Source organism: Carex rostrata, chromosome 5 (genome assembly GCF_964058835.1).
Source record: "Carex rostrata chromosome 5, lpCarRost1.2, whole genome shotgun sequence".
NCBI classification, from domain to species: Eukaryota; Viridiplantae; Streptophyta; class Magnoliopsida; order Poales; family Cyperaceae; genus Carex; species Carex rostrata.
Window position 1 is genome coordinate 12,124,124 of NC_135922.1, and position 23,283 is coordinate 12,147,406.

At 33.5% G+C, this 23,283-nt stretch overlaps 1 protein-coding gene and 1 pseudogene across 3 annotated transcripts in view; both read left to right on the top strand.

The window, feature by feature from the left end:
• Nucleotides 1-23,283, top strand: part of LOC144554078 (glucan endo-1,3-beta-glucosidase-like) — a 38,773-nt gene that overhangs the window by 13,290 nt on the left and 2,200 nt on the right. Inside the window, exon 4 of one of the 3 annotated variants that reach the window (XM_078302307.1) lies at nt 214-932. The exons of 1 other annotated variant lie outside the window; for it this stretch is intronic. In XM_078302307.1, coding sequence (XP_078158433.1) covers nt 214-768 — 555 coding nt within the window. In that variant the 3' untranslated portion in view covers nt 769-932. Of the gene's footprint in view, nt 1-104; nt 933-23,283 lie in introns of those variants that run through there. One more of the 3 variants, XM_078302308.1, reaches the window with a different exon arrangement.
• On the top strand, nt 16,386-18,426 carry LOC144554520 (glucan endo-1,3-beta-glucosidase-like; annotated as a pseudogene).

Here is a 23,283-nt window from a genome sequence, read left to right on the forward strand (position 1 = left end):
TATAGCGTCACTCTTATTAGTATTTAATATTAGCCAACAATTCATATAACTTATTTGCTTGTAACATAACACAAATCACAATAAAATTGATGTTCATTTAACAGATACATTGCAGTAGGCAATGAGGTAAGTGGTGGTGACGTGTCAAATATCCTCCCAGCAATGCAGAACATCTACAACTCGCTCTCCTCTGCCGGCCTTAACTCAATCCAGGTCTCGACTTCGGTCTCCTTTGGTGTAGTGGGTACCTCGTACCCTCCTTCAGCTGGTGAATTCTCTTCGGATGCTTCATACATGTCATCCATAGTTCAGTACCTTGCATCAATAAATGCCCCCCTCCTGGCAAATATATACCCCTACTTGAGTTATGCCAGCAACACAGGACAGATCAGCCTTGACTATGCATTGTTCACCGCACCTGGCACCGTGGTGACAGACGGATCGAACAATTATCAGAATCTCTTTGATGCACAGGTGGATGCGCTTTACTCGGCAATGGAGAAGGTTGGAGGATCAAATGTTGGTCTTGTTATTTCAGAGAGTGGTTGGCCATCTGCTGGTGGGACCGACACAACTGTGGGTAATGCACAGACATACAACCAGAATTTGATTAATCATGTCGGCAAAGGCACACCTAAGAGACCAACAGCCTTGGAGACTTACATCTTTGCAATGTTTAATGAAAATGAGAAGTCGGCGGGTATAGAGCAGAACTGGGGGCTGTTCAATCCTGACCAATCGCCAGTGTACCCCATTACCTTCAACTGAGAATATTACGATTCTTAAGAGCCACAGAGTACTATATATGCTGTTGATGGGCACACACAAAATACTTGATTCCAATTCTATGTAATAATTCAATAATTGTACGCAAGCATGCATGTTTTATTCTTTCGGAGGAAGTTAATAAAATTTGGATATTTTTGTTGCAATTTGCGTCCCTATGCCTATGATAAAAGTTTGTGTTGTCATGTTGTGCCGTGGCTCGGCTAATTAAAAATGGTAATTATAATTTCCCCCACCTATCCATCCCCCATTTCATTCCCCAACTAACTTTCTATTTTAACTATAACTATAACTACTATTTCTAACAATTTTTATTTCTTTCCTCTTTCTCCCTTTCTCTTTCACCTCTATTTTCTTTTTTCACCTTCATCTTCTTCTCTCACCTCCACCTCCACTTCCGCCTCCCTCTCCCACCTCCGCCTCCCACCTCCCTCTCTCACCTTCACCTCCCACATCTCACCTCACCTCCGCCTCTACCTCCCTCTCCCACCTCCGCATCCCACCTCCTCCTCCGCCTCCGTTTTTCCATTGATAAGCTCCCCTCCCTCTCCTACCTCCCACCCTCTCCCACCTCGAAATGATAAATACAATAAGCTCCCTCCCTCTTACACTTTCGCCTCGATTTTTTTTCCCTCTATGCCTGTTGCTCCCGCTCCAGCGAACGTTCTGCCGGAGATCATCCGTCACTCCATCCCAATCAAGCATGCGTGCCAGAAATGAATACTTCAACGTGTATAAATGAATACTTCAATGTGTATGAATGAATACTAGAGCACGTCTCTACCGGGTCAGATCCGTCACTGTCGATAGTATGAAAATAATTTTGTATATGTATATGCAATTAATCATTTTCATGTTTATGTTCCCCTTCCTCATGAAGTAACGAGTTTTGCAAAGAACAAAACTTTATTAATGGTGAATTAGGCCACTCCTTATTAAATAAATGACATAAAAATAAATTTTGAAAAAAAAAATAGAGATATATGAATGAATATTTGATGTCTTAGAGATGAATACTTCAATATGCTTAAATGAATACTTAATATCTTAGGGTGAATACTTGCGTGACAAGATATTAATACTTGTGCAACAGACAACTCGAAAGTATGTCATCATGGATCTCATTTGAAAGATAAAATTGTGTAGAAAACGTTCTTGATTTTAGATTTGCAAAATTCTTCACAGATCGTCAGAAATATTGGTTAGATTGAATAGAGAAAAAAAAAACCACTTCTAAAAACGTGTAAAAAATAGATGAGTGATGTGTCCAGTTTTTATATTTCCACTTACACAATGGGGATTAATACTTTCTCGATAAGAGATGAATACTTGTGCAACGGACAACTCGAAAGTATGTCATCATGGATCTCATTTGAAATATAAAATTGTGTAGAAAACGTTCGTGGTTTTAGATTTGCAAAATTTCTCATAGATCATCAGAAATATTGGTTAGATTGAACGGAGAAAAAAACTCATCTCTAAAAACGTGTAAAAGATGGATAAGTAATGTGTCTAGTTTTTATATTTGCACTTGCACGACGAGGATGAATACTTTCTTGATAAGGATGAATACTTGTACAACGAACAACTCAAAAGTTTATCATCATGGATCTCAGTTTAAAGATAAAATTATGTAAAAAACATTCGTGGTTTTAGATTTACAAAATTCATCACCGATCGTCAGACATATTGATTAGATCGAACGAAGAAAAAAAATCCCACCTCTAAAAACGTGTCCAGTTTTTTTTTAAATACTTGATATGTTAGGTATGAATACTTGATGTATTATAGATGAATACTTGATGCATTACAAATGAATACTTGCGCGCGCCAGTTGTAAAATCTTTCAAATATTATGTGGTCCCCAAATAGTAAGTGGTCCCCCTAGGTAGTTAGTAGTTATTAAAGTAGTTAATGACTGGGGGATGAAATGGGGGATTGTTACGGGGGGATAGCTAGATGCTCCCAATTAAAAAATAATAACCGTACATATTATATACATGTTTTGTCCGTATACAGCTTAAAGATCAAGCACTGGACAATGATGTTCTAGATTCATCTCTCATGATACACTTAATTAACATTTCATATTTTCTTTGTATCTTTCACTTTAATTTTTGTATATCCTTCAAATTAAAACAATTGGAATTAATACTGGCCATGCGCTTCTCAGACGGGCTTCATGTCTAGTTTCTGTTGGTGCTTATTAGTAACTACTATTTAAAATATTTTTTAAATTTGGTTAACATGCACGCACATTTTAATATGGAGAACATGTTAAACACTTCTGATCGACTATTTGAACTTTACAAATCTAAAAAACGAATTGGTAGATACCAAGGTCTTGGTCATACCACTATGATCTTAGCCAATCTCTCTCTCTTTATATATATAAATATATATAGGTTGGCTACTTTACTCCCATAAGCATATTATGATATATATTTATAAGTCATTTTTGCATTTTCAATGTCTAAATGGTTGATCTAAAGTGCTCAACATGTTCTCCATATTAATATGTGTTTGAAAATCAAATTTTACATTTTTTAGATTTTTTTTTACTATTTTTAAAAAAACTTTCAAAACAGTTATAAAAAATATTAAAAATAATAATAAAAAAAATGAAAAACCTTGTTTCACAAAATTCTGAAAGTAAAAAAAAATGTAAAATTTGGTTTCCAAACACATTAATATGGAAAACATGTTGAGCACTTGAGATCAATCATTTGAATATCGAAAACGCAAAAATAACTTATAAAAATGTCCTCATATGCTTATGGAAGTAGAGTAGCCAACTTCTATATAGGATATATATTATTTTTCATCTCTTCAAAAATATTATTTTACAATATACTCTTTGCTTGTTTTGTACTCTGAATCCATTCTGCAAATTAAGATAGACTCATATCAGTAATATATTATAATAGATTAAAATTTGTATTAAAATCATAATTCTGGTAACCAAATTCATTTCTTAGAGACTCATGACATTTAGACCAGTAGGATAGTCACACGCTACTAGAATCTATTTTTTCTTCGTGGGTTTATATATAAAGAGCTTTTTCAGTTGTGGATGTACCATTGGAAAAAACATCCTCGTGCGTAAGGTGCCATTAGTTCCGAGGCATCAAGGACATGCGTAGTTGTCTTTGGGCAGCAATTCCAAAAATGTTGATAGAAACACAAATATACAAGAATGAACCATTTGCAAAGGCGCTGCATGTGGCGAGCGCATAGATCTGGGCGTAGAGGATTGGAGCTGACGCGTTTTTTCCGTTCTTAGAGTGTGCCACAATTTTTTACTAGAAATAGTCAAATAATTAGGAAGATTGATTCGAAGGATTGGACTTAAGATAGGGTTAGCCATTCTAAAATAAAGAGGTACATCAGAAAAATTAAGCTTCCATGCTAACTCGTTGTTCTCTAGATAAAAAGGGGATTTAGTTAGTTGTAGAGTTAGGTGGAGTGAACCCAGAAGAAGAGCAAGGAGGGGGGGACCACCCACTACTTCAACTACTGCTTTTGATTGTCTTCCTTTAACTGCTAAATGGAAAGAGTGACAAGCCCATTTCATTGATGTGACGCGGGCTGGGCAATCCACCAAGGAATGGAACTGAACTGAAATGAAAGCATAGACTTCAGCCGAAGCTGCAACCAAAGATGAGTGGCTGTTCCCCGGACACCGAACTATTGGCTGGCTTGAGCGACCCAATCAATGTCTGTAGATGAAAATGCCAGTTCATCACATTTTATATTTCTGCCCTACTATCTAATTAAATTTTCTGATTCTGCTTCCTGTGTCCGAACAACTTATTTAGTACACCTTACACAGATGTCAATCACAAATATCAATTTTGAACGCAAGGCATGGTATAACCATGGGAAATAAATATGCTATAATCCTAAGGGAATGTAGGGTCCTACGATTCTAAATCCAACCTTTTATTTTTTTTGAGTTGTACAAATCTCTGTAGTTGTTTTTATGCACGAATCTCAAAACAAATAAAAGGTTGGATTTAGAATCGTAGTACCCTACGATCCCCATTAGAATCATAGCAAATTTATTTCCATAATCATGTGGTAGTCCTTTGTTCAAAGCTTGATGTGACGAGCTAACAAATAAAAGATGCATTCCTTACTGGTACTAGATACCATCTTGGAGGTGCAGCAGTGACGAAGCACATTTTGAGATATGATATAACTGAAGACTCTTCTGTGGCTTCAAATCAAATGGCTTTATTTAGGGAGAAATTCTTGTAATAAATTGTATTTTCTTTACTTCTAGCTTAGAGACCGGGGTGTGGTTGTAAATAATCTTGTAAATACTTTTTTAATCAATTAAAATGCTAGTGACCTTCAAAAAAGAAACCCCGTCTCTTGCCCCTTGAACTAGTAAATGGTACAGTCGGTACCATTTTAATATGAGTACTGGTAAATGGTACAGTCGGTACAATTTAAGAAGAGAAATACGTATTGGGTAAATATGATGAATTTTTATAATTTTAAAGGATAAATATGTAATTATCGATTTTGGAGGGAAAAATACGTAATATTGAAACTTTTGAGGGAGATAGATGAAATTCTCCCTAATAAAAATAGCTGGTTTAGAAAAAAAAATCCAATTACGGAAATGTAATTGTAGCACGAGCCTTGTAAGCATAAAAAAAAATTACATTTAGTTCTTTTTTCCATTTTATAATAAATTTGTGTCTTTAATTTATAAATGCAATATACTATGGCAAACAATGAATCAACTACTGTTATCAATAATGTTATATAACAATCTAGGATGAGGGTATATTGGTCTTTGTCTCTTGTTATATAATAAAATAGACTTTTTTTTATATATAATTCTTCTTTTATCTTAATCTTTCTCTTGCCGAACATGAACTCCTTAGCGCTCCTTAAGCTCTTAATCCTTCACCGCTTAATCCATGTTGCCGAACGGGACCCATGAGTTCTAGCTGGGCTTTGAAATTTATTTTAATAAAATACACGTAAGTATGGGAGAATTTGAGAAAACAGAAAAAAAAAAAAGGAGAACAGATCGAGATTGAGAGAAAAATAAAATAAAAGAGATGCACAGAAAGTGAGAGAGGGAGCGAAGAGAGATAGATACAGCGGAGAGAAAGAGAGAGAGAGAGAGCGGAGATTAGGGGAAGCATGCAAATTGATTTTTCAAAAAGCAATTTGGTTTGGTAGCTTCTACCAACAGTGTCAAAAAAAAAGATTTTTCAAAAAGCAAAAGAGAAGTCCGTAGATCGAGAGAGAACCAATACAGATCTAAAGAGGAAAATAAACTGGACCAACTAAAGAAAACCAAACCAATTGAAGAAAACTAAGTAGTTCGGTCAGTTCGGTTCAGTCAGTTTTGAAAAGTTATAAACCGAATTAACCAATTAAAGAAACCCAAACTATATCAAAAATTGAACCGAACCGGTCCATTTAAACCGAAAAACCGAACCAATTAGTCCAAAGTTTTTTGATTCGGTTAAAAACCAAATAAACCGGATCCAATGAACACCCCTAACTATATTGATGTCATAATGGAAGGGGAGGTGTAGTTGCTTCAACATGCAGATAAAGCAAAGGCTTTCTTCAACCATTTTGTGGGTCTCATAGGCACACAACACAGATAGGAGATGCAGTTTGATTATACTGTGTTATATGACAGTCAGGCAAAGAGGCCTTCCCATCTCACACAGAGGCTTACCTAGGAGGAGCTATTGCAGACAATAAATGGATTGCCAGCAAACAAAGCACCAGGGCTTGATGGATACACAAATGAATTCTATAAGAAGTTTAGATAATTGAATTTGGATTCCTTTTGGACTAGTTGGAGTCGATTTGGACTTAATTGCAAAGAAATATGGCAAAAAAGGACTGAAAATGGCTCTTTGTAAAATTTTTGTACTTTTAGGGACCTATTTGCAAGTTTTCAGGGACTTGAGGCTGTAATTTGAGCTTTTTACAGAGTAGGAGTGTAAATTGAGCTTTCAAGGGCTTGTTTGAAAGGATTTTATGCTGCCAGGGACTGATTTGTAAAGTTCCAACGGCTTCTCTGCAAGTTTTATATCAACAAAGGGGTTTTCATGCAAAAAGGATTTATTTAATTATTTCTAGCCTTTAATTTGTGCTGGGCCTTCAAGATTTGGATCTTGGGCCTTTGAGATGTGCATTGGGCCTTAGATTTAAATTATTGTGCTTTGAGATTAGTGCAGACATGATTTGGTTGAACGGGCATTGAGATGAGACACCTAGGCTCGGGTTAATCCATTTAACTCATTTTAATCACTGATAGAGAGGGCCCCATGTTGTCAGTGAACCGTTGATTTCATTGGTTTGAATATAGACCATCAGATTCATTCCCTTGCTTTGAGATATACATGCTTTGAAATTCATGCTTAAGCTAATATCGGGCTAGGGTTCATATCTGACAAACTAAATCCGGCCGACTCCGGCCATGGCAGCGCTGACCAAAGGCACCATTGAGGTTGTCTTAACGTTAAGATTCCATTCGACCTACTATCGGCGGCCGGCGGCCTCGGCTTCTATAGTGTCTATCGGTACCAACAAGTTCTTGACTCGATTTTGATCGATTCCCTTGTGGTTTTCTTCAATCAAACAACCATTTGAAGTTACATGGAGACACAAAGGACGTTAGAAGCATCAGTTCGAAGTTTGATTAACATTTGAGCTCGGATTGAGTACTTTGCATCATGAACAGGTACCAGAATGGTACCGATGACTGGTACAGGAGCTTTGAGTTTAATTCAAGTACTGGATAGAGACAATTAGACCATCCTGAAGGGATTGGGACAAGACAGGAGTCTCAATTTGGTTTGAATCAGAATTTGGGTCACATAGGAGCATGAAAACATATATTCAGCATATATTCAGCCCCTTTTTGATCCATTTCCTCATGAATTTTGTACATGAGTTGTAGTTTTTGTTTTACAGGATCAAAGATATATATATCAAGAACTTGTATACCAATTTTTATGATTTTAGAGAATTTATTTATATTTCTAAGGATTTTGTTTCTGAAGAGGGGTAGAAATGTCCTTGTGCTGCTGTATTTTTATATTTTTTATTTGATTAACTTTGAAATTAAATTCAGAGCTGAATACAAACTCAATTAATTTAAATTTGGTGTCTATCCTGCTTGGTTTGAAGTCTAGTTTCTGAATATGCAATTTATTTAATATTTCAACCCTTTTAGGGGTCTCAAACTGGCAATGCAGCTGTCAGGGGTCAAATGTCCATTTTTCTGACAAATGGTTCAGCAGCATTTTTCTGAACAGCTAAAATTTGGAGATTAATTCCCGTCAATTGACTACACCAAATTTTATGTTATTCACATGAAAATCTTCCTTGAGTCATGATCTGTATGCACATAAAACAGTTTTGTAAAAATCAATCCAGAGCTATATGAAACATTTGTTTTTGTACAGGGGAATTTGCTGGTAAATGGTTGTTGTTACCATGCTGGTAACCAACTTTAAAAATTAATTAGAAGAGTTCTGCTAAGCCAAATTTCGTATTCTTTATATGAAAATTCTCAGGATAGAGTGCTCTATATTATGGTAAAATTTCATAAATTTTGGAGCTACCTAGCTGGACCAGACAGAAGGTTAAACAAAAGGGCAGACATGGAACATCACTGTTATTTTTGCTGGTTTTATATTTCAAAGGCTGAATTTCAGAAAATCATAACTAATTGTAAAAAAATCCAAAAAATATGAAATTAGTGTCCATTTCATGTATTTTTGAATCCTCTATCTAGCTGTGAAGTCCATTTTTCAATTTGGCCCCTGTACTGATCTACACTAATCATTCTGTCAACAGGGATCATTTTATGCATTCAAAGTATTTCATTGTACCAGTTAGGTTTATATGGCCATTTGGTACTGAGTCCTTGCTTGGTTTGGCACCAGGGACTCTTTCAAACATCTGAATCATGATAGAGAGGTATAGTATATGGTTTAAACACATTTTAACAGCCTTAAGTCACTGTTTTTTTACCAGCAACAAGGGAAATGAAGATCAAAAGGCTTAAAATTCATCAAATCATCTTTTTAACATATTTGAAACATGTCAGAACTTTGAAATTTATAGGAAAGTCCCTGGTTGTTTGAAAATCATGTTTTTATACCTTCTCACTTGATTTCAAAGGACAAGATCATTGAAACTTCATAGGCAAAGGATGTAAATGGCATATGATAGTTATAGCTGCTGCATTTTTACATCTTGAACCTCAGTTTCTCATTATTTGCAAATAAACCCTCCAAAACAGTAAAATTAGCCATTTTGGCAGTATAATCTCACTGTTTTGCTTTCTTTATTTGCAAATAAGTCGTTCCAAGTGGTCATTAGATTGAGAATTCCAAAGGATGTTAGCTGACTCAACTTTAAACAGTCTTTGTGTGTTTATATTTTGATTAAGTCACTTTTTCCCTTTTATTAATCATTTTTATAAAGAGATCATGAGAGTCTGATGACCAAGGATGCCAGCTGGCTCCCTACACTCATCTTTACCTCTAATCAAGTTATAAAAATAATCGGGGGAGGGAGAAAAGAAAAGATCAAAAGAAAAGAAAAGAATAAAAGATGAAATTCATATAATTTTTTGAAGAACGTGCTTATATTACATTTTTCTTGAATTGGACCAGCAAAGAGAAAAAACTTATTATATTTCTTTTTATAACAAAGAAAAAAGAGAGAAAAGACATCTTTATGCATTTTGGACTTATTTTTATATGCACAATCATTTTACTGTTGCATTGATTGCTACAGAAAAAGATTGATGCTTTTGTTGAAGGATTGATGCTTTTGTTATTTTTTTTATGAAGAGTCCATCAAACCTGCTCCATTTAATTGGTCAATGGTCATCTCCATTTCTTCTTATTTTAGCCATTTTTATTTATTTCTAAATGACAACTTTTTCGGGTACAACAGTCCACAACTAATTATCCATAGTTTTTTAAAAAAAAATTGTCATTTAACTTGCGTGAATCCTGTAAATTTTCAATTATGTACTGTAATCTCATATAATGAATCATATATAAAACACCCTTTAAAATTCTAACATCAAACGGAACCACTTTGTGTTCTTGCAACTTGCACAACTTGTCAAACTAACTGTATTTGCTGCGAGACCACTTGGTGTACTTCTCTAACTTACAATTAATGACATATTTAAAACTTTCTAGAACATTTTAAAACCGGACCACTCAAACTTGCAGTTTTTTCAATATAATCCCGGAAATTATGCAAAATTAGTTTTTTTGCATCAAATTTTTTTTTTAATCAAATTTTTTTCCGAAATTAAAATTAGTTTTAATTTTTTCTTCAATTATTAATATTTATATATACATCTATATCCTATAAATTAACACTATAGATACTGTAAAACATACATATGCAAACTATAGAACTTCAATACTATAAAATTCTCAAATATAAACTATAAAACTAACAGATGTAAACTATGAAACTATAAATCTAAAATCTAAAAAACACTATAAAATTGAGATAAATACACTGCAAACTTCAATACTATAAATTTAAAATATATAAACAATAAAACTAACAGATGCAAACTATAAAACATTAATAAATCAACTATTAACAACTACATTGTTAAACATTAGTAACTGTTCACAAGCATAAACTGTTACTATTGAAAACATCACTGTTAAATACTAACAAAAACAAACAATAACATTCTAAATACAAATTCATACATTCCACACAAGCATACTATTCAACATACAAAAACTTTTACTTCATAACCCTTTGTTTAGTATTGTTTGGATGAGTTAGAAGCCTCATCACTCGAACAATGCATTCTTTAGAAATATCATCATGCAAAAAAATAAAAATAAAAAAGGTTATAAAACTGTGAACTATTATATAAAACAATCTACATATCATGTAAAACTGTAAACTATATTCTGTAAAATTATGAACTATATAATGTAAACCTTTAAACATCAATAGTAATAGATATTGTAAAATAATGCATATATCATGTAAAACTATGAATTATACCCAGTAAAATACTCTACATAACCTTTAAACCTGAGTTATATATCATGTAAAATACTGTATAGATCCTGTAAATCTATTAGAAAAATACTGAAAATTTAAATAAATATTAGAAATAATTGCAATTTTTTTGTAAAACTATTTCAAGAATCATGTATAACTAGTGCAAGAATCTTATAAAACAATTACAAGAATCCTGTAAAACAATTGCAACAGCTATAATACTAACTCAACAAGATGCATGAATTGATCAAGATATGTAAAATAAAGATATGAAAACAAATAAAGATATGAAAACTAGTGCATAGATCTTGTAAACTATTGCATAATAAAGATTAATTAAGATCACAATAGATATGATCCTCGATTTAATTCATATAACATGTAAAAAAATGATATAAATAGATGTAAATAGAAGAAAATAAATAGATATAAATAGAAGAAAATAAATAGATGTAAAAGAACGATCTAGACATATCTAAATAGAAAGAAACAACTAGAAGAAACAACATACCTAATCTGATCGGACGTCGCAATAGCGTTGGAGAGGTGGTGTGGGGGATAGGGAAGTGGTAAGCTTTGACGAATACTATAAAACAACAAGATTAATACTCCATATCGCCTCTATGTCATCTCTCTTCTCCAGATCGTCTCCTCTTATCTTCTCCAGATCACCTCTCCATCATCTCTTACATCCAGATTTTCACAAGATCAATACTGTAAAATCACAAGATTCATATTGTAAAACTACAAGGTGAATACTGTAAATGACCAATACTCTAGATCGCCTCACTTTCATCTTTCCTCTATATCGCATCTCTCAGATCGTCTCCTCATATCTCCTCCCTATCGCCTCGCTCTTATCTCTCTCGTCCAGATTGCCACAAGATGCATATTCTAAAACCACAAAGTGAATACTGTAAAACAACCCAATAATGCTCCAAATCGCCTCCGCCCTTATCTCTCTCCTCTAGATCACCTCTCTTAGATGATCTCTTCATATCTACGTGGTTAGAGCAATGATTGGGCCGACAATTGTTGCGGATTCCAACGGCTCGCGCAGCTTGAAAGGACACACATGACACGAGGAATAGATGGAGAAGAGGAAGAGGTGGAGAAGAGGTGGAGGGACAGAGATGGGAGGCGGAGGGATGGAGGTGGGTGGCGGAGGCGGCCGAAAAGAAAGCAACGTGAGAGGTGGAGTTCTCAATCTAAAAAGGGTTTTGTTTTTGTGTGGGTGAGAGAGAGAGAAACAGAGTCGGTCCTGAAGATTTTGAGGCCCGGGGCAAAAAAAAAATTTGGCCCTTATATACACAATTTTTTTTATTAATATGCCAATAGATTATTAAATTTGTAAACTAATAGTTAAAAAGTTCTAAATGAATCAATAGAAAGTTAACATCCAATATGAAAAAATAAAAGCACTTTTCCTATCGTCATACTAAAACGTTGCAACTTGCATCACATATTTTTTTTCATAATTCAGATGCAAATTTTTTATATATAGAAATTATTAAATTCAGTAGTATGAAAATAGAAAGAGTATCTCGTTTTCAATAAATATAGAAAGATCAGATTTATTGAATCCGATCCAATGATATGGAGATGACTCAATAGTTTCTATTCATAACACGATCAAATGTGGCGCACCTTGATATTGTTGCCTTATGCCATTAACAACCCCCACATTAAATATATATAAAATGTAGTATGGTAGCTAGAGTGGAAAAAATAGCACAGCGGAGCCGGCTCCATCACGGAACGGCACGGTTACGGCATGAAACGACATGGAACGTGTTTCTGTTCCGTGCCGTGACCATTCGCGCATCGTGACCAGCTTGTAGAAAATTTGACACGGCACATCACGTGAAAGATCCGGTCGCAGCTAGCACAGCACGGCACATAATCACGCGAGTCACGTGTAATTAGGACCGTTAGGTCTTAATCAAATGGTGAATCTTGAATAAACTAACTTAAATTATGAAAAAATAGTTAAACGTGAGAAACGTGACCAGTTACGTTTGGACACGGTACACGAATAGTCACGGCACGGCACGGGTCGCTGTTCACTTGGTTACGGTATGACATGGCATGAGACCAAAATCACAGCGTGTTAGTAATGTGACGGCGCACGACACGTTTTTTCCACTCTACAGGTAGCCACAGCCTCTATGTATATATTGCTCAGTATAACAAATTTCTCTTTTGCCTTTTCGGGTTTCTACGACTTTCACACGGAGAGAAAATATCAATTATTTACTTAATTATTTCATGTAAAATAAGTCAAATAAACTTTCTTACTTCTATTGTTCAGAATAGATTATATGCAGGATATACTATAATTTTACATAACATTGTTAATATGATATTAAAAAAATTAAATATCATGAACGATAAATGACAAGTATACAAATCGACATCATGAACATAATCAAAGCTTCTTATGTATATATTGTACTGATTTCAATTCTTTAAATCTATTTCGTTGTGGGAATAAAATATCTTCATCATAAGCTTATTTATGAAGATTTTTTTAGCCAAAAAACTTGGTGATTTTAATCAAGCGAGAATAAAGAAGTTTATTCTTATCACGAATTATTCCGTGCATGTATATGTGTAGTCTTTTGTGTGCGGAGGCTCCAAGTTGATTTCTATTTTTCTGATTTGTCTGATGTGGCTGCATGAGTACATCTTTTGTATGAGTTGAGAGGGATCCATCGATTACATCGATCATGGCTGCATGACTACATCTTTTGATTCACGCGCCTGACGCAATCTATGACAATTCTAGCTGTACTAGCTATTGGATAATTAGAGGAGGGTTCAAATGCACTCAAATTTTTGTGCACCCAAATGCACCATATATTTCAAATCCTTTTTCTCCGTTTTCAAAGTCCGAATGGTCAATCCGAACCATTAGATGCGATTTATATATTAAGATGTGCTTGGAGACCAAATTTTACATTTTTTGGAATTTTTTTACTATTTATTAAGCCACTTTGAAAATCGCTGATTTTACATTTTCTGGACCATTGGATTAGCGATTTTTCAAAGTGGCTTAATAAATAGTAAAAAAATTTCAAAAAAATTAAAATTTGGTCTCCAAGCACATCTTAATATATAGATCGCATCTAACGGTTCGGATTGACTATTCGGACTTTGAAAACGGAGAAAAAGGATAGGGTGCATTTGGGTGCACAAAAATTTGGGTGCATTTGAACCCTCCTCGGATAAGTAATATGTCAATAGATGTTATACTATTTTGGCCCTTATATACAACTAATATTCTTTCTGGGCCTCCTTGAATTTTGAGATGTTATATTATTTTGAACTCTTATATACAACTAATTTCTATTTTGGGTCCTCTTGAATTTTGAGGTCCGGAGCCATCGCCCTGGGTATCCTGGACTAGGGTCGGGCCTGGAGAGAAATATGAGAAAAGGAGAGAAAATAGAGAAAGTTACTTACAAGATTGTTATGAAACATTATTCAAATATTTGTGAAAAAAGTGTGGACAAAAGGTTGTGGATAGAAATATTTTCTCTAATATTTTATAATTGATTACAATTTGTACAAAAATAGTTTGTATGGGAACCAAATGTAGTCCTTAGGGACTCTTGATGTATATACTAGTATTACAGCGAACAGTACCATAATTAATCTTTTTTTAAGTCATTTGTTTAAAAGTTATGTCCTTACAACTTAGTAACCATGTGATCAAGGATTGGACTTATATTGCCAAAACTCTTGATTATGATCTAATTTGGACCAGAATTTCATACAAACTAGTTGTATTACATCCAACATATGAAAAAGGAGTTCCTATGTGATCCATGACATGATGCCTCTTTGTTAAATGTCTCCAACATATTGCATCTCCAATAAAAATACATTTGATCAACATATATATATGTGGATACATAATAGAGAATAAAATTTTCCTTTAAAATTTTTGTCAAAAAATTATTATAAAATATTTATGCATAAAATTAATTGAATCTGTATATTTTTTATACGAACCATTGAAAATCAATTTTGTAAAAAAAAATTATTGCATCTTATATGAATTTACGTTTGCTCTGATACACAACTACAACTACAACTATTTTCAAAACAAAAAATCAAAACAAAACAAAATATGCTAATTCTGAAAAAAAAAAACTGGGTGGTTGCTTCCCCTAGTTTGGCTTGTCCGCTCTGCCTAGATGCAGCCTTGTCAAAATTCAAAATTCTGCAAAATTGTGGTATTTTGGTTTATTCATTTTTGGGGTATGGTATTTTTAAAATTTTCAGCTCTTGGTGAACTCAAGTCAAAAACCCGTCAAATCGACTTTAAATGACAAATCCGTACAGTTGAAACCCGCCTACCTTACAAGTGATGCATCTACATGTGAAAATTTTTAATTTTGAAATTAATTTTGCAGAGTCAAGTGATAAAAAAATGTTCAAAAAATGAATGTATTAAAATTAATTTATTAACCTTCTAATTTTGACCGCTTCACTTTATGCTAAATTAATTCGAATATTTAAAATTTTCATATGTAGACGCATCACTTGTAAGGTAGTCGGGTTTCAACATTTCGGATTCGTCATTTAAAACCGATTTGATAAGTTTTAGACTTGATAAACTTAATAATACCCTAGTTCTACGCTATTTTTATGTACTTTCAACAAAAGTATTATGCACATACGCTGATACGCATTTGGTGAGTGCTGAGAGATTTTGAATATATATTGTATATGTTGTCCTCAAATTTCGTACCTCCAACAAAAATTTAATGTTAAATTTGTGATTACCAGCAGCTATATATATATATATATATATATATATATATATATATCCGGTTCTTATATTTCAAGTTATATGGAATAATGCAATGTTTTGGTGTGAATTGTGAAATGAAAATTTTGAGTTAAATTTTATGAGATGTTAGATATGTGATTTTTTTATGATATACAATTGGTGATAATTTGTGCATTAATTATTATTTTATGTGGAGATGGGCTATGGTGCTTCTAGAAGTAAAATGAGTATTTTACTTCACACTCATATTTTGTGATTTTAAAGTTCAAAATGTCGATTCAAACCATTCAAGTTGATATCCATATTAAATTGTGTTTGGAGATCAAATTTTACATTTTTTGGAAATCTTTTACTATTTTTTAGAATTTTTGAAAATCTCTGTTTTTGATGGTCTAGAATTCTCTGAAAAACAGTGATTTTCGAAAATTCTAAACAACATAGTAAAAAATTGTAAAATTTGGTCTCCAAGTACAATTTAATATGAAGATCAACTTAAACGGTTTTGATCAACGTTTTGAACTTTAGAATTGAAAATATATATGTGAAGTAAAACACTCGCTTTACTTCGCGAAAGAAAGTAACCCAACTCATTTTATGTGATGTACGTAATATAATTACATTTATGAGAAGTTGAAAATAATTTATGCGATAACAATGTATAAAATTACTATATTAATTTGGGCAGTCCTCATATTTTTTTTTTTGTAATGATAAGCGAGGTAAGACGCTTCGAAATGAGGTTAACACCTTTACACAACACGTACAGATGCTTCAACATTGCGTATTATTATATTATCCTCATATTTTTCTTTTTGGGTAAACTTTGCATGTTGACATTCCTTTTAAAAGTAAATCATGATCGGCTAGTTGCATTTTATTTTTATTTTTTTTCATTTCAACTAAAACAAAATATTAAGTATTACTTTATTTCTTTTAAATTTACATACATAGTCTAAAAAAAATGTTTATTTTGTTGGTATCGATGGATGACTTATTATTTGTATTATTGATGCTTCCGCTGTTGATTTTATTCATTTAGCTTTTCGAGTTTAGGAAAGTTCGTAACCATGTGGCGGGGATTAATCACGCCTAAATCGTAATTCTAGTTCTGGTGTGACACTAACTATCTCCAAATGAAGTAAAAGATTTTAGATATTTCTTATAATATACTTGTTAACCTGGCACTTGCCAGTTAACCATCAAAAAAAAAAAAAAAGATTTTAGATAATAATGGAAGCATGAACACAATCATGATAACATACATAAATATACAACATCAATTGCATTTTATTAATCCTTTTAATTTCAATTTCAAGAAAAATAGATCCTTAAATTCCTCAATTATCACAGCCGGTGGGCAATCGATAGGCGTATGCTATGGGATGCTTGGCAACAACCTTCCTTTGCAAGCTGATGTGGTGAAGCTGTACCAGTCCAATGGCATCACTGGTCTGCGTATATACGGCCCCGACAGTGCCACTCTAATCGCACTCAAAGGCACCAATATCAAGCTCATCATGGATGTCGCCAACTCCGACCTCGCATCCATTGCTTCAAGCGCTTCCACTGCTGCATCATGAGTGATGAAGAATGTCCATTGCTTCAAGCGCTTCAAGTCGGTAACATTATTTGTATTAGCTGTATCTTATATTAATGCATAATTAATCTAAAATATTTTACGGATTGGTCATTGGCTTGATAATTTGCAACATGAAACAATTCAGTTTGCTAAAAAATTAATGGATGGAATTCCACTATATAGGAGAATCTATCACTTGAACGCTAAATACTAAACTTTACAAAACCACAACTGCATAACCAAGAAGAAGATGCTCAATTTCCTATATTTCATGATCGATATCAATCATTACTAATATGTGCCTGTCGCTCATAACAGATACATTGCAGTAGGCAACGAGGTAAGCGGGAGTGATGTCTCAAAAATTCTCCCAGCAATGAAAAACATCTACAGTGCACTCTCCTCTGCCGGCCTTCAAAACTCAATCAAGGTCTCGACTTCGATCTCCTTTGGTGAAGTGGGTACCTCGTATCCTCCTTCACATGGTGCATTCTCTCCAAGTGCCTCATCATATATGGCATCCGTGGTACAATACCTTGCAACAATAAATGCAGCACTCCTGGCAAATATATACCCCTAGCTACATCAGTCATGTCGACAGCCAAGGATCGATCAGCCTTGAATATGCATTGTTCACCTCGCCTGGCACCGTGGTGACTGATGGGTCGAACAAGTACCAGAATCTTTTTGATGCAATGGTGGATGCGCTTTACTCAGCAATGGAGAAGGTTGACGGGTCGAATGTTGGTATTGTTATTTCTGAGAGCGGTTGGCCATCAGCTGGCAGGACCGCTGTGACAGTAAGCAATGCGCAGAAATACAATCAGAATTTGATTAATCATGTCAGTAAGGGTACGCCTAAGAAACCGATGGCTTTGGAGACTTACATCTTTGCAATGTTTAATGAAAATCAGAAGCCAGCGGGAGTAGAACAGAACTGGGGCCTGTTTTATCCAAGCAAACAGCCGGTATACTCTATTAGCTTCAATTGAGAGGATTATGATTCATCAAAAGAAAGAAGAACTATGTTACTATTTGGCACACTGGAAATAAAAGATTAAATAAATAAAAGAGGATAGAAGAAAAAAATATTAAGGCTCTTGTGGAGATATTGAATATTATATTAGTATGATGATTTTATGGAAAAATTGGATATTTAAAAAAAAAAAGTGAGGCTATGTTACTATACATAGCGCGGATTGGTCCGTACTACGGATCAATATTTTTGTTTTGAAATTCTAACAGTCGATCCGAACTGTTCAACATGGTCTCTATTTTAATATGTATTTGTTAACTAAAATTTACATTTTTTAGAATTTTTTACTATTTGTTTAGATGGGAAAAAAAATCACTGTTGTTGGATCGATGGTCCGGAATTTTCATATCAAGTGATTTTCTACCTATCTAAAAAAAATAGCAAAAAAATTCTTTACAAGTACATATTCATATGAATATTATGTTGAATGATTTGGATCGACCGTTAGGATTTTCAAACCAAAGATTTGAATTCATAGCGTGGGCCAATATGCCCCAAATTATAACATATCAAATATATGTAATAATTAGTTCGGATTTCAGTGTACCATAGCCTAACTCTTTTAAAAATTTATATGAGCACACTGGAATTAATTATCCCTAATTACATATATATGCTTGACAAAAACACAGTTCTTGCTCTCAGTCTAATTACATATATATATTTGTATTTTTTTAGGTTTACTGTATGTTTGACAACCCCACAAACGGCAGTATGGGTATTGTTGTTATCCGTATATTCCCTTCTTCTTGCACGGAAAGCTGATAACAGTATCTACGCTACGTACAATACTTGCACTGTACTCACAGGAGACCATCAAAAATTAAATGTGGAAAAATAACTTTTTGTGGGGATCGCAAAAACTCCACAATTCGAATTTTTTTTCTTCTGAAGTATTAATATCTATGCACATAAGCATTTATACATATATACGGAAGTATTTATAGCTATGAGGTGAACAATTATTTATTGTGCGGGTACTGTAGCACGGAGATAATAGTACCCTCAGCACTGTACCCACACTATACCCACGGGGGGACCACCGAAAATTAAATGAAGAAAATTAACTTCTTGCAGGGGCTGCAAAATCTCCACAATTTTATGTTTTTTCCAAATTATTAACACCTACGTAATTTTTTCTTTCAAATGAAATCCATGATGATGTACTTTTCGACTCATCATCCCGCAAGTATTTATACTTCGCTGTACAAGTCTTTATACCTATACTTGCAAGTATTCTTTACATATGACACTGAAAGTATTAATATCTAGGTATTGAAATTATTTATACTTATACATTGAAATATTTTTGTTAGAGGAAGGGTGACGCGAGGATAATTGGAGAACTCGAAAATGAATAATCATAATAAGTCATGCATCAAAGTATTTATAACTACGAAAATATACATATCTAAGTATTTTTTACATATGACACTGAAAGTATTAATATCTAAGTACTAAAAGTATTTATATCTATGCTTTGAAGTATTTATTTCTATGAAGTAAACTTTTTTTGTTAGAGAAAGATTGATGCGAGAACGAGTGCGAGGATTGTAAAAGGTAAACTATATAATTAGTGGGGACTAGAGAAATGATGCTGCTCAGATTTTAAAATAATAATTAGTTGAGACTATATACAACAAGAATGAGACACCTTTCGCGAGGATAAAAAAGTGACTTTTTGCGACGGACTACTCTCATTCTTCAGCTTTTTCTTTTTGCGACGGTACTTTTCGCGAGGGAGTACCGTCATAAATTTACTTTTTCTCTCGCAAAAAGTATCTACATTGTTGTAGTGATATATATATATATAATTAGTGGGAACCATAATACATTATTTCTCTAAGTGTGAATACTGTAGCACGAGTACTGTGCGGGTACTGTAGCACTAAAATAATTATTCTTCTGCACGAGGTCAAGTCTATAGCCATAAAATAGTGCGTCATATTCTTGTTTCCTAATATCTAATTCGGTGGTCAAAAACCATCAAAATTTTTGAATTTTGACTCGATCGACCTAACATACAAGTTTGTTTCTATGCATGGAATTTCTGCAAAACAACGAGAGAATGTTAGAGAAGGGGTTCTACCTTCTAACTAGAAGTGATCCACTATGGTTATAAAATAGACAACACTACAAGTGGTACACTATGGATATAAAATAGACAAGCCTAAGGTCAAGTACGGATTACAAAATTGTGGTCCAATCGTAATAGATGGGCTAGACTGGTAGTTGGGCCTCTTCATACACACGTTATATCGTGCAGATCAAGTTTCTATACATGTGAAATGGGATGTAGAATTTTTGCTCACATTAATTGCATCTAAATTTGGAGCTGTACCACCTGTAATTAATGTGTAATTGTGTATGTATTGTTAATTCACCAACATATATCACCAAGTAAATATTCCTCACAACATTGTATTGACAATATAGAGTAGAACTAGGGTGTTCTTAAGTTCACCAAGCTCCTTAGTGAACTCAAGTCTAAAACCAATCAAATCGGCTTCAAATGACGAATCCGAACTGTTAAAACTCGCCTATCTTACGAGTAATGTGTCTACATGTGAAAATTTTAAACATTTGAATTAATTTAGTATAAAAACAAGCGGTCAAAAAACGTTCAAAAAATGAATGTATTAAAATTAATTTATTAACCTTCTAATTTTGACTGCTTGACTTTATATTAAATTAATTTGAATGTTTAAAATTATCACATGTAGACGCATCACTCTTAAAGTAGGCGGGCTGCAATGGTTCAGATTCATCATTTGAAACCGATTTGATGGATTTTAGACTTGAGTTCACCAAAGGGTTGGGTGAACTTAAGAACACCCTAGTTCTACTCGACAATATAATCACCCATTAATTATGCCCCTTTCTAGTTTGTAATTTGAATTTTTTTAGTCTAGGAATTGACCTGTGAAATGGAATTATGTTTACCATTCTCATGTGTATACCATATGCATCTTTAAAACATTTATTGCTAATAGGCACAAGAACAAATGTAAAAATTTCTCTTCATATCATCTTTTGATCAATTATGCACCTGCCAGCACTTCCATGTTGAAGAAGCGCCACATATGATACTTTCTATTTTCCTTCTTCATTCCATGTCTCGGTGGCTTTGTTAGGAACAGTAAAAGTTAGGCAAAGGGATTGACCTTGCTTGTATATATGTAGGAGGTCGCCGTCTAGATTTTAATTAGTTTTTGTATTTTCTGATAAATCTAACTGTGATATACCAGGCAGACTGGTAGTTGTTCTTCTGTACTAGATCCTGTACATGTATGAGAGTGACCTTCAACAACAAATTGTAATGTATACTATTTACACATAAATATATGGAACATAACTTTTTTTTTTTGAGAAAAAATAGGAGTCATGCTCCCATTTAATTGATAAAAAGGTTGTTACAGGGTGCCGTAAGAAAAATGGAAAAACAATGTAGCTCATGATGATGAGCTTAAGCTAAAAAAGAAAAGAAAAAAGAGGTGCAGTAAGTAAAGTAAAACAGAAAGGGTCAAAATGGAAAAATAAAGAAATAAAGAAAGAAAAAAAGAAAAATTGAAACAGAATTGCAGTGTGCACCTCCTTGCTTGTAGCGATGCAATCTCATGCATTAATTTTTATCTGTGGATATTGATGTTGCACCGCTATTTACTCCCTCAAATCTCGCACTGTGGCTGTTGAATTTCTGAATATTCTAGCTCACCGTTCCCTCCAAATTATGAACTGTGCTATAAGAAACAGGGATCTCTCATTTTCATAGTACACGGTGCTTAATAATGCCCCAAGTGATGGCTGTCTTGTGTGAAATCTGACTTTCAATTCTTGATACAATGCCCGAGTAAATGAGCAATCATTGAGTATATGTGCACTGTTTCAGAGTCTACTTGACATAATACAAATCTGTTCGCCCCAGCCTTTTCTAATCAGATTGTCTAGTGTTAATATCCTGTTGAGTGTTGCTAGTGTTAATATTCTATTTATTGATGAACAATAAATAGATTGAACTAATGTGATGTAACTGCCCTGTTTCTTATTATATGATAATATGCTTTTATGACAAAAAAATGTACACATAATTATCATACATATACACTATGACATCTTCTAAAGTGATGAACTCTGTTAGTTGGCTTGTGTCATATATACTTGCATGTCATCAAATAAATTGGTATTACAAAACTAAGCAGTTGCAGTCTGATTGGGCTGCCAGATGACCTGTTTTCAGATTAATCTCAGAGAAACATTTTAGTACAGCACTCAAATTAATCAGTCTTTCAAACTAATTGACTAGCGGCTCATGAGATCCAAAATGTGGTCCGATGAGCACTGAACCGAGAATCTGAAACAGCTCCATCATGAAAATCAAGGTTCTAAATAGCGATTATAGCGGCATAGCGGAGAGACAAAAAAAAAAAAGCTATTGTGAATAGCGTAGCTATAGCAGAAGCTATCATACATAGCGATTTTCCCTTTTCAAATTTTATATTCTATATTTCTACTAATTATCAACATAATTAATATTAGATAATTGATATAACAACTAAATGACAACTAATCTAAGTCTATACTTTTTATCAATTATCCAAATAAGAAGAAAAAAATAAAATAAAAAAAGTAATATTATTTAATAGTTCATACTTCATAGTATTACATATTATAGACAAAGAGCGATTAATTTTATAAGGTAAATGAAGTCAATATACATATTTAAACATTTTATATATTATAATAATAATCAAAATCAACTTTCAATTGAAACAAATGATAATAATTTTATAAAGGAATACTATGTGAAGAGCAATCAAAATGAAGCTAGAATTAATATTTGAATATTTCTCAATACAGAATGAGAGAATAAATCACAAATAAACAAAAACACATAGTTTGGTTTAGCATACTTATTATAAAAGACCATGTAGCATTAGAAATAAGAATAGAAGTATAGAAGTCCGTATAAATTGTAAAAAAAAGATCATGTAACATAGCGGTAGCTATAGCGGGTCACATATAGCGGTA